At 45.6% G+C, this 13,004-nt stretch overlaps 1 protein-coding gene across 2 annotated transcripts in view; it reads right to left on the reverse strand.

Annotated features, from left to right (window-relative positions):
- The window catches only part of C9H12orf66 (chromosome 9 C12orf66 homolog), a 12,709-nt gene extending 2,650 nt beyond the window's left edge, over window positions 1-10,059 (reverse strand). Inside the window, exons 1-2 of one of the 2 annotated variants that reach the window (XM_021205588.2) lie at window positions 9,805-10,059; window positions 4,657-4,942 (exon numbers count right to left, since the gene is read on the reverse strand). In XM_021205588.2, the coding sequence (XP_021061247.1) occupies window positions 4,657-4,942; window positions 9,805-10,039 (521 nt within the window). In that variant the 5' untranslated portion in view covers window positions 10,040-10,059. The remainder of the gene's footprint in view (window positions 1-4,656; window positions 4,943-9,804) is intronic. The other variant, XM_029542394.1, reaches the window with a different exon arrangement.
- Between the last annotated feature and the right edge of the window lie 2,945 nt (window positions 10,060-13,004).

Consider the following 13,004-nt stretch of genomic DNA (forward strand, 5'->3'; position numbering starts at 1 on the left):
GGAGGGGAGGGGAGGGGAGGGGAGGGGGGAGCAGAAATCAGTGGAAATGCCACTTCATACTGAGAAACCCTTCACACTATCAAAACAGCAACAGCATAAAGCCCCAAACACTGCCAGACAGAGCCGCCTCAGTGGGAGAGGGGATGGTGGCAGGGGCTGGGGTGTGTGTGTGTGTGTGTGAGGGGGAGTAGAAAGAGGCGGAGCCTACGCTGAATCATTTTTAGAACTCAGGTAGATCTTGAGCATTTCATCTTATTCTCCTAGGAAAATAGTTTGAATTTGGTGGGTTTTCTTTTAATGAAAGTAACTAACTTCTGTCCAAAATTAAGGAGAACTGACACTGACTTTAATTCTTCACTCACTCACTCTGAGAACTGTGTGACTATCATCAAAACAAGGAATCCGCTCGTCAGGGTGTGCAACTAAAAAACAATTCTGAGACATCCACTGTCCACAGATAAATTATTTTAGTGTTCACAGACCCATTTTACAGATAAACACTATAACCCCAAAGCTCAAGAGATAAACACATTTAATAAAGGGATATAGCACTCACCAGAAAACTATTAATAATTCCACCTCAAATCCCCTTCATAGTTAACCGTGGTTAAAAACAAAATGGTGGCCAAGGCGAGGCAGGGCCCACCCAGCACAGGGGATACAGCAATTAAAGGGGCACCCAGCAGGAGGACGGGCACAGGGCAGTGGAGGAGGGTAAAGTGACTCCTATGTAAGAAGATGCCACAATGAAACCCATTATTTTGTAATTGAATCTAAAATAATTTTTTAATTGGCAGATGACAGTCTGATTTCATACATCTATTTGCCACAAAAGAGTATCTAACACTTTTTAAAAATCACTTTCCTCAAAATCATAAGAAGGTATTTAAGACCTTGAGTAATCTGACCCTTACTCAAACTGAGTCACATTCCTTTTAGGTTTTTGTCCTCTCCCCTCCCTCCCCCACTCTGTTTCCAGCTCCTGTGAAATGATGAACCCACACCATCATCTCAGGGACTGGAGGAATGGCTGGGGTTGAGCGCACCAAGCACTCGCCTAGAGCTGAGTTCAGTTCCCAGGCTCCCATCAGCTGCCTCACAAGCACCTGTCTCCCCTGCTCCAGCGATCTGACGCCCTCTTCTGGCCTCCACGGGTGATTGCACTCACATGCACATGCCTCCCCCTACACATATAATTAAAAAGAAATAAAATATACGATCTCAAAGTCAAGATAGTACTACAATTTTATTTTCACTTGCATTACAAAAAGTGTTTTACAACTTTGTGACCTTGTGCTACAGTGATGCTTTTTACTGAGAGCAAGTACTTCACACTTATAAAAATTTCATCCCTTACTATAATGTATCTTGATATTGTAGTCACGTTTCAGGAAGTAAATTCATGGATTTAGATTGCTGACTACAATCTCTATACACTGTTCTACTTCAAAATAATCCCAGAGTGCGTGGGGATTTACATATTATGTGATGGAAGAAAACTGATGTGAAATGTTCTGAGTATGAACACTATCATGACTGTGTGTAGTTCTCGGAAGCAGAGAAGCTGAGTATTTAGGAAGGCCAAGTTAGGAGACTAGCATCTGACTTCCAGAGACAAAGTTATCCACATGGAGAGAGAAAGTCAGCGTGGCAAATGTTAACAAGATGTAAGGTTGGATGAAGGACATCTGTGTATTCACTAAGTGAGTTTCTGTGTAGCATGTGTATCTAGGAGCCCATAGAGGCCTAAAAGGGCATCAGGTCCTCTGGAACTGCAGTTACAGATAGTACAAGCCAGGAGTGGGTTCTAAACCATCTCTCCATCATCCTTATTGGTATTAATTTGTGTTCATAAATGCACTATAAAACTCACCCTTTAAGCAAATGACTTGGCATTTAGTATACTCAAGGGACTGTCCAGCTGCCACGTCAGCTTTTCAGAATATATGAACTAGAATTGTTGGTCGTATAGTAACGATGTTAATGATACTCTGCTTGCAATTTTTTTCTTTTCTTTCCAAGATTTATTTTTAAGTATGGAGAGGGGCCTGCACATATATGAGCATGGGAGCACTTAGAGGCCAGAGGTATCAGATCCCTTAGAGCTGGAGTTACAGGCTGTGGTGGTTTAAACAAAAATGGCCCCCACAGGCTCACAGGGCATTGCATTTTTATTTGATATGTGGCTTTGTTAAAGTGGGTGTGGCCTTTCTGAAAGCACAGTGGGAGGGAGGGGGGGCTTTGTGGTTTTGGGTGTCCAAACCAGGCCCGGTGTCACTCTCTCTTCCTGCTGCCTGCCAAGATGTAGAACTCTCAGCTACCTCTCCAGCACTATGTCTGCCTCAGACTGCCATGTTTCCCACTATGATGATAATGGACTGAACCTCTGAACTGTATACCAGATCCAAATAAATATTTCCCTTTATAAGAGCTGCTATGGTCATGGTGTCTCTTCACAGCAATGAAATACTAAGACATAGGTGGTTGTGAACTACCCATTCCATAACCTGGTACTATAGTAATTAGCCTCAGATAAAGATAAGAATGAGAACTGAGCTCAGGTCCTCTGCGAGAGCAGTATATACTTTTAACCTCTGAGCCATCTCTCTAGCCTCTGCAGTTAATTCCAGGACAGCCAGAGCTACACAGAGAAACAGTCTCGAAACACCCCCCCCCCCAAAAAAAGAAAAAAGACAGAAGATCCAGGTTCGATACCCAGAGCTCATATGGCGGTTCACAACTACCCGTAACTTCAGTTCTCTGGCCTCTATATGCACCAGCATGCATGTGGTGCGCATACATACATGCAGGCAAAACATCCAAACGTGTGGTGTACCTCAAAGGAGATCTTTCTAAACCAAGTAATAACTACTGTAGTGGGCTTCAAGGAAGCCCTTCACTCTAGCTAAAGGGTTTTTTTTTGGGGGGGGGGGTTGGTTTTTTTTCAAGACAGGGTTTCTCTGTGTAGCCCTGGCTGTCCTGGAACTCACTCTGTAGACCAGGCTGGCCTCGAACTCAGAAATCCACCTGTCTCTGCCTCCCAAGTGCTGGGATTAAAGGCATATGCCACCACTGCCTGGCTTCACTAAGGTGTTCTTAAGCTCCTGCAATTCTTCAAGTACTCTTTCCAGGGTTAGGCAGTGTGCAGCACATCACAAAGAGTTTTGTCTCTTTGTAAGGAGTACGTTTTTTTCAAATACCAGCAATTTTCCAGTTGAGCAACACCTTTTAAGTTAAAACTGGCCTCTTAATAATTTCTTAGGTGTTCCAAAGCACTTGTTTGTCCTCTTGAATGACAGACACACGCCCTCACTAAAAGTTGAAAACAAAAACAAATAGAAGAATTTCCAACACATATTCACAACCACATGAGAATAACAGAGGTAACTCCCAGGTTGTCTCTCTAAAGAGATCATTTATTAGACTACTGGCTGGTTGGTCACATTGCTCTCTGGGCAACTGTATGGTGCATGCAGGTGTGTGTCCCTGGGCACAGAGGCTGCAGAGAAGAAGGAAGCCTGCCTCTGCACTTTCCCACTAGCACAGTTAGAGCTTCCCTTCCCCACTTTCCCAGCATAAATGCCGCTGGCCTCTGGAAAAGACGAACAGTGTGGGCTCAGCCTGGCGCAGGAATACAGCGACCCCCTTTTCATGGTGGCACTCTCTTCTCCCTAACAACCCCCGCATACCTTAGCCCCTGTGTCACCGAGGCTAGCACTCCCCTTGATAGATATCCAACACTTCTCCAGTGCAGATGGCTCCTGCCCTTGTAGGGAATAAGGACCAAACATCCTTGAAATGATAAGAGGCCCATGCTTCAACCAGGACAAAAGGGAAGTTAAGTGTTTCCAGACAGCGGTGACCAGTTTGTAAAAACACACGAGCTCCTGAGTAGCACCATAAAGTTACTTCCCAGGTCAGGAAGGTACCACTTCCCCCACCCCTACCCCGGCCCCCAGCTGCATGTGTCTGTCCCCCGCTCCCCCCCCATCTGAACAAACATCATCAGGTTTGAAGGATGGCTTTCCTTTGTCACCTCCCCAGTCTTGTAACCCCAAATATATATATGCACATAAATATACTCCAAGTCCCTGGACATGGGCATCGCATCCTTAACCTGCACAGTGGGAAAGGCTTGCAATCTGGGTCTGACTCGTGAAAGAAAGGCTCTCTTTGTTTTTACATGGGATTTGCAATTCCTGGCGTTCTTCTGAGGCTCCCAAGAACTGGGCATAGTAAGGCCAGCAGATGACATCAGGCACCCTGCTTCTCTCTCTCCGCCCTGTTCCGTGGTCACGGGATCTCTTGCTGAACATCAGCAAATCTTTCTGTCTACAACACCTTTGTTTAGCACCGGCATTACAGGAGCATAAGTGGCACCCAACCTACATGGCTAGAGTCAGGGCTTCCTGCTTGCAGAGCATACACTCTTACCCACTGAGCCATCTCCCAAGTCCCGTGCAACTGTTCTATTGTGTGAGTTCTCTTTCTCCTGATGACTTAGAGAAGCACCCACCCAGCACCACTAACAAAGTGCCGAATGCATGCCTGCTCTCTAATGAGCACATACAAAGTGGAGTACAGGGTCCCAGAGAGGCCTTCCTAAGAGGGAAGCCTGTGTGGGGCTGACAGGCTGGCACTCTCCTGCACACTCACCTGGAGCTGTACTTCCTGAGGATGGTATCCAAGGTGCTGACCAGCTCTTCCGTGTTGATGAACTTCTGTGTGCTGAGGGCGTACATCTTCTCGTAGAAGTCTGCGATCTCCATCCGAGCCTGAACAAAGAAACAGAGCTGCTCTGACAGGTGGGGGAGAAGTTCCTCCACGTGAGGAGCCGTTCCGCCCGGGGCTCCGCGGCCGGCCACCACTTTCTTCAGTTCGTTATGCAGGGAAGTGTAGATGGTGCGGATGGAGTCTTTCCTGCTGAAGAACGACTGGCCCCCTGGGAAGCAAATGACAGAAGCTGATGACGGTAAGGAAGAGAAACCAAAAGGACCCGGCACCTCCCAAAACCCACTTGAAAAGAATCTCGAGCCTGTGGAGCCCACTGAGCTTGTGTCCACCATGGTCCCTGAAGATCAAGTCAGAATGAGGACTGGCTACAAAGTCATCATGAGGCTAGACCTGGGGTTGACTTACTCACATGTAAGTTCCCCAACTCCACATTCAAAGTTACTTTAAAACATCATTACCCTAGCACATAACTGCTGTGGAATACTTGGTCACACTGTGAACCCCAAGATTGTGTTATGGTGTGGCTTAGCCCTTAGCATACACGTTTAGTTCCCCCAGCTGGAATACACCCTCAGAACACGCCTTTAATCCCAAACAACGAGGGTAAAGTTAGTTTGTAGAAGGAAGCAGCCATGCTTGAAAGTGATGTGTGATTGAGTGGCAGGCAAAGTGATGAATCAGAGAAAGATCTGACAGAACAGGATATGTCAGCTCTCACAAGGAGAGGAAAGGGGAGCCACTGAAGGAGCAGGGCAGAGAAAGAGAAAAGAAGGAGAGGAAGCAGTTTTACCAAGAGTTTCACAGAGCAGCAGAAGGAGGTAGGAGGCAGTTTTACTGGGAGAGCTTTACAGAGACAGGCTGCAGAGAGAACAAGCCAGACACAGGGGAAGACAGAATGAGCCAGAGAATGAGAAGGAGCCAGAAAAGATTGCCAGGGTTAGTTTGAGACCAAGCAGAGCAAAAAGTCAGATGGGGAAAGAGAAGCCAGAATGAATCAGTCACCTTGGAGAGGGGTTTTGAGCCACAACAGCTGAGTTGAACCAGCCAGCCAGAGCTCAGAAAGAGCTAGAAAGGGTGAGCTTATTCAGCAGTAAGTCTCAGAGGCTGAAAACATTCTAGGCCTAGATAAGATTGTACAGAGGCCAGAAGCTTCCAGGGCTAGGCCTAGGTTAGCAGACAGATACAGTAAATAAGCCTCAAAGATGACAATTAAGGTGAATGAAAGTTACTTTACATATAACATAAAACCTAGATTTAAGAAAACAAACAAACAAACAGTGCTCCTTTTTTACAGATATACTTTTAAAACAGAGATCCTATGATTATAAGACACTTCCTTTAGGATTGGTAGCCCAGAGCACATTGTTTCTTCTTCAGAGATGGATCATCCTTGAATCTTATCTTTTAGGCTGAGCCAGCAAATGAGAGTGCACACTCATACTTCCTTTTATGAAGCACACACTGGGGTCATGGGGGAGGGGGTATGCCATGCTCTTGACAGGGCTGGCAAACACCACACTGTGAATTACTAAGACCAAGAACTGATGATAAATAACTGTTGCTCCAATGCAAACAAACACGCAAACAAACAAACAACAACAACAACAAAAACCCTGCAGAAGAATCAGAGCAACTCCATCCTTGACGACAGCCCTGAGGACTGAACAGTAGGGGTATCATTTACTCTCAAAGTTGTACATGACTGACTATATCTCTAATCACAGAGCCAGCTTCATGAATACTCTCTTAAGCATTGGATCTCCCATCAAAGAGCCAGGTGCAAGGCTTTAGCACAATGACAAGAAACAGGAGTGCTCACTACGATGATTTCTACAAGTGCACAAAAATCTAGTACCCAATGAGGACAGTGCCCTGCCTTCCAGTACCCAATGAGGACAGTGCCCTGCCTGCCTTCCAGTAACCAACGAGGACAATGCCCTGCCTTCCAGTACCCAACGAGAACAGTGCCCTGCCCTCCAGTACCCAACGAGTACAGTGCCCTGCCTTCCAGTTCCCAACGAGAACAGTGCCCTGCCTTCCAGTACCCAATGAGTACAGTGCCCTGCCTTCTAGCACCCAACAAGGACAGTGCCCTGCTTTCTAGTACCCAATGAGGGTCCGTCTTCCTTTAGGTCTTCCTTCATGCTGGGAAGCAATCAGAAACACCTAACTCATTTTCTTTTCCAGTATTTTCAAGTTACAAATTCTGATGTGTTTTGAATATTTTTTCCCAGAATGTTCTAGTTAACAGTGACTATTTCTCCAAGGTCTCCACCTTTACCTCATAAAATTTCAAGCATGAAGAACGCGTTAGCATCCTAAGCATTTTACTCTAGGACTTCTTTGTAGTAACTTTTAAACATCCATTCTTAAGTCACCTCCGAGCTTGCCAAGGTTGATCAATCAGGGTGTGAGGAAGTGCTCCTGTAATGAATCAAAGGGTGGGCTCCTGTGACAGTCTCAGATCCCCCTGCTACCCACTCAGCACGTTGTAACCACTGTCTTTTCTCAAACTAGTGTTTTTCTGCCCTCAAAGCATGGAGAAGGTGCCAAGATAAAAGTCCCCATCCTCCTGTTCCTGCCTCAGGAGCACTGGAGCTTACAAGCATGCTGTGCCACTACAACAGTTCAGACTCACTTGAAATGTGCTAAGCTAATAGAAGTTAATTAAGTGTTCTCACCACACTGAGAGTGAGGTGGTGGGGGTCATCAACTCCCTTGCTTGTGGTGGTCATTTCATAATGCACAGTAAAATATCAACTTGGATATGCCAAGTACATACAATTTTTATTTGTCAATTATACTTTCAAAAAATTGTAAAGACTTCTCAGACCAACCACATTTCCTTTTGTTTTGTCTTTTGAAACAGGGTCTCACCATGCAACCCCAGCTGGCTTGGAACTTGCTCTGTAGACCAGATTGGCCTCAAACTCACACCTGCCTCTCCTGAGTGGGCAGATTGAGGACATGTACTACCATGCCCAAGCAATGCTTCAAAAGATGTTAAAAATATGTATAATTGTTTCATTTTTGCCTCACAAAGAAACTTGTATGAATTCCAAAATACATGGTCACTGCTTTAAATAATAATTTTTCCCATTCTCTGATAACCATAATATCATGCATGCACCACTATTCAAAGACAAAACCTATACTGACTATTACCTGAGCATTGAAGTTACGAAGGACTTAAACGTGTCATTTTTAGAACGGAGATCAGCCCTGGAGGCCCCAGTCATGTTTCACGGTATGAACTGAGATAAGCTCCCCTACAAGACAGCTGAGGTTCAAGCACAACTCAGACCTTTATACAATAAGGACCACTTCACAGACGCCAAGCCAGAGACAGTAAAGGACTTGAACAGGTTTGTAGACGTGGTGGCCAGTTCTTTTTACACAAAATCCTGATGCATACAATTCAAACTTAGTGCAGACTTATTTGGAATCCACATATGGACTTTAGGAAACCCAATTTTCTTTCTCATCTTCTATATCTGGTACATACATACATACATACATACGTGGAGGATAATCCTATGGATGTGCTCAAACAACCATAAAGTTAAGAATCATGGTACCTGGATCTATCATCATTTTTATAGGCAGGAAGCCTAAAACATCTCAAACTGCCAGAATATTATCCACCTTCAATATTACTGCTAGAATATATCATATATATATATATATATATATATATGTATATATGATATATATCAAATGCATACATGAATAGGCATCATATAAATAATATTTGTACATGCTTTGAATAAAGGAAATATATATATATATATATATATATATATATATATATATATATACACACACACTCAATCTGATTATTCAAGGCAGGTGTGTTCACGTTTGAGACTGCACACCCAATTCGCTAGGAAACCGGACTGTAACACTGTAAGAGCAATTGCACCTTTGGGCCCATTAACACTGTAAAGAGAAAAGTATACAGAGTGAAATCCCTGACTGCTTTTTACCAATAACTAAGTAACAATCATTTGAAAAGCTACACGTGGTGGCACACGCCTTTAATCCCAGCACTTGAGAGGCAGAGGCAGAGGCAGGTGGATTTCTGAGATCGAGGCCAGCCTGGTTTACAGAGTGAGTTCTGTCTCAGAAAAACAGAGTGTTTTTCTGTCTCAAAAAACCAAAAAAAAAAAAAAAAAAAAAAGCTACAGTCTTCATAATCTCAGAAAGCCCTTTCCCTGGAGTTCAGCATTCAGTGAGCTACCTGGCAACAGAAGGGGTCAACTCTATATGTAACGTACACTCACTCTGACGCCAGAGATGTGTATCCTTCATTCACTCACGAAAGGCCCTCCAACCTTTAATTACTAAAGGGTCAAGAAGAAACCAAAGTATCACAACCGCCTATTCCAACTGTTTGGTAGTCAGCTATCATTTGCCATTATTACTAAAAGTAATATTTGAATGCACAGCCCTTGGCTTTTATGAAGCTGTCTGTTTCTTGTAGTGGTAGTCGGTTAAAAAGAGTTCCTGCATCTTATTTTGAGGGTTAAAATTTACATGAGGACTAGCAGTGTTTACTATCCTGTCCCCCAACTCCTCTCCAGTTAAGGTTTTGCATAATTCCTGTCCTTCCTGACCAGGATCCACTCATTCCTTAATCACTTAATGTGCACTGAAGGACTGACGAGGGGACAGGACGCCCCTCTGTATAAGAGGCTAGACAAAATAGCATTTATTAACACACCTAGCTTCCATCGCCTGCTTCTGCTCCTCAGACCACAGTGAGGTCTAATTAGTGAGTTAGATCGGGGACACAGAACTTAGTTAACTTGTCGTTTATGAAACCGATCCATGCACGGTGCAAAACCGTCAACCCACGGGGTTTGGAGCAAGCCCAGCGAAGAGCATCCTCCCAGTCCACCTAGGCCGGTGGGCGGGGCCTGAGGCACACTAGGGAAGAAGGGGGACCGATGGGAGGAGACCTGGGCAGAGTGGAGCCTGCGGCTGGGAGTGACGGGCCATCCAAGCCAAGCTGACCGGGGAGCGCACCCCCTTTCCTTCCTCCTCAGGGGCAGGGGCGGGCGGAGGTACCTAGTTTCTGCCCCAGGTAGGTGAGGCTGTGATAGACCTTCTCGGCCGCGGCCAGGTGCGCCAAGGCCGCCAGCAGCGACAGCCAGCTGCCCCCCGCGCTCTTGTTGGCCTCTCGTTCCTTCTCCACATTGTCCTTGGCCTTGTCGTAAGAGAAGATACCCAGGTGAGAGAAGAACGTCTCCAGCACCGCCTGTTCCACCGGCACCGGGGCGGCTAGCGGGATAGACTCCCCCATGCGACCTGCGCGCCAGCTCCACCCACGTGGCTCCGCTCGCACTTCCGGGTTCCCGGGGGGGCGCGCGTGCGCAGCTGCGTGCGTGCGCGTGCCCGCCGCGGGGCGGGCGAGCCGGCTGGCGGCGGGATGCTCGGAGGACTCGCAGAGGGCGTGGCGAAGGCGGAGCGTGGAGGTGGCTAGGAAGCTTAGGAACCTGAGCTTCCAGAGCCAGAGACCTCCAGCGGAGCCACCTCCAGCCCGGGGACGTCTCCTGCCCTCCGGAGGCCCCTGGCGGCCAGCGCCATAGCGCGGATGACGTCACACGGACTTGACGTCAGCTCTTGGCGTGTCCATCAGAGCCCGAGGCCTTATCAGCCCTTATACCACCAACAGAGGTTGTCAGATGGAAGCCTGACCGGAGTTCATGGCTAGTCGCCTAGTTTTCAAACCGACACCCGCCATCAGTTAACATACTAAGTCAGATCTGCATGGGTCGGTCAGCTTCCAGAGCTAGAACTCTCTTCAGAGTTGCCCATCCATCTCCAACTCCATGAAGCTTCCTTCGGGGGTTCTCAGAATCAGGAATAACTTCCCATGAAATTGGTGCATTTTGTCATGCAGTTTCTTCACACGTTCATACAACATTTAAGAACACTAAACCATCTCAGCTCACATGTGTGCTTTGAAATACTTGACATATAAATTGTACGAATTAGAGAGTTTCACTGGGACATTTCCACGCATGAATATATCATGCTTTGACCATTTCCACCTCTCCTCTCTCTTACACTCCCCTCTCCATCTTCCTTTGGCTTTCTTCCCAGTCCCTAAAAGTCTTTCTTCTCACATAATGCAAACCTGGGAAAAATACTCACAGGATAGGCCAGACAAAGGGCTAATGTTTTAAGTTTTAATGGGCCAAGATCTCTTTCTAACCAGTAAAAACAAAAGGTTATGGACCTGTTGAGATGACTGTGCAGGGGCACTCGCTGCCATGCCTGAGGCTGAATCAGATCCTAGAAACTTACATGAGGAGTACTGGGTCCTGCACATTATCCCCTGACTTCCACATGAGCACGCAGGCATACTCACACAAAAACAGTAAGTGTTTGAAAGGCTATGTTTATCTTAGTCTTGAGAGAAATATAAAACGCAATTTTTATGCCCAGTTGAACCATTCAAAAGAATGCAGGCTAAACTACTATACTCCTTAGGAAGTGAACCTTCTTTCTGCTGAAGGGTCTGTGTAGACAGGGTCGGCCTTGAATAGTCCGAGGCCTCTGCCTACTGTGTGTCAATGATACCCAGACCCAAAATAAGTTTAAAATATTGTTATGTGGACTGTAGAGATGACTCAGCAGTTAAAAGCACTGACTGTTCTTCTGGAGGTCCTGAGTTCAAATCCCTGCAACCACATGGTGGCTCACAACCACCTGTAATGAGATCAGACGCCCTCTTCTGGTGTGTCTGAAGACAGCTACAGTGTGCTTAGATATAATAAATAAATCTTTGGGCCAGAGTGAGTGGGGCTGGAACAAGAAGGAATGTGTGTGTGTGTGTGTGTGTGTATGTTGTAGGGGCATGTGATCACATGAGTGTGTACCTGTGTGTTTGAGTGCACATACTCAGTGTGTGCTTTCATGTAGAGAGCAGAGCAGATATTATTATTTCAGGTGTCTTTCTTAATTTCCCCTCCATTTTTCTTTAACACAGGGTCTCTCGTTGAGCCCAGAGCTCACAGATTGTTTAGGCTAGCTAGCCTGTGAGCTCGAGGGATCCACCTGTCTTTGCCCACCCGCAGCCCAGGTTATAAACATTTGCCTCAAGCCCAGCTTTTATGGGGGATCTGATTCTAGGTCCTTACACTTGCACAGCAGTCACTTATGGACCGAGCCACCTCCCAACCCTGTCCCCACAGCCCCCAAACAAAATTTCAACGGCTGCTAAATATAGTGTGAACGTACTCTTATTATGCACTGTGGATGTGAATATAACTTGGCTTGACATCTCTAGATTACAAATGGCAGGGCCTGTTAGTATTGCAGGTGTACATTGACCACAGTATTGACTGTAGACACTACCAAGTCCGTTAGATCAGAGGGAGCAGAGCATCACTTGTCTATTGAGTGAAAGTTTCTACCCTTTATCCAGCATGACCATTTCTCCCAACCTGCGACCGCTTGCAATTCCCGTTCTACTGTTTCTTGAAGTCCATCTTTTTTAGATTCTACATGTAAATGAGACAGTACAGTACTTACCTTCCTATTTCTGGCTTATTTTACATAGCATGTCCTCTTCTTCAGGTTCATCGATGTGACCACACAGATGGCCAGGTTTTCTTTTAACGACTAATATCCCACTGTGTGGCTATACCACGTTTTCTTTCTCTGTTCATATGTGACTGCACATTTACAATGTTTCTTCATCTTGGTGACTAATGCGACAATGAGCACAGGGCAGTGTGTATCAGACAGGGTTGCTGATTTCCTTTGGATGTGTGCCCACAAGTGGGATGGCTGGATCGGATGGTAGTGCAACTGCTAATGTTTTAGGAAACTCCATACAATTTTCTATTATGGCTATAGCAGTTTATGAGGTGGGGTTCCCTTCTCTCAATACTCTATCACTTTTTTATAATAAAATTCTGACACATGAAATAATATTTCATATTTTTTATTTTGTGTGTATGAGTGTTTTTATATATTACTTATTTTTATGAGTGTTTACTTATATGTATGTCTGAGTACCATGTCCATGCCTAGTATCCCAAACCTGAAAGGGACATTTGATTCTCCAGAACTGGGCTTACAGATTGTCTTAGTTGGGGTTTTACTGCTGTGAACAGACACCATGACCAAGGCAACTCTTAGAAGGACAACATTTAATTGAGGCTGGCTTACAGGTTCAGAGGTTCAGTCCATTATCATCAAGGTGGGTGCATGGCAGCATCCAGACAGGCATGGTGCAGGAGGAGCTGAGAGTTCTA

Source organism: Mus pahari, chromosome 9, assembly GCF_900095145.1.
Source record: "Mus pahari chromosome 9, PAHARI_EIJ_v1.1, whole genome shotgun sequence".
Classification (NCBI taxonomy): domain Eukaryota; kingdom Metazoa; phylum Chordata; class Mammalia; order Rodentia; family Muridae; genus Mus; species Mus pahari.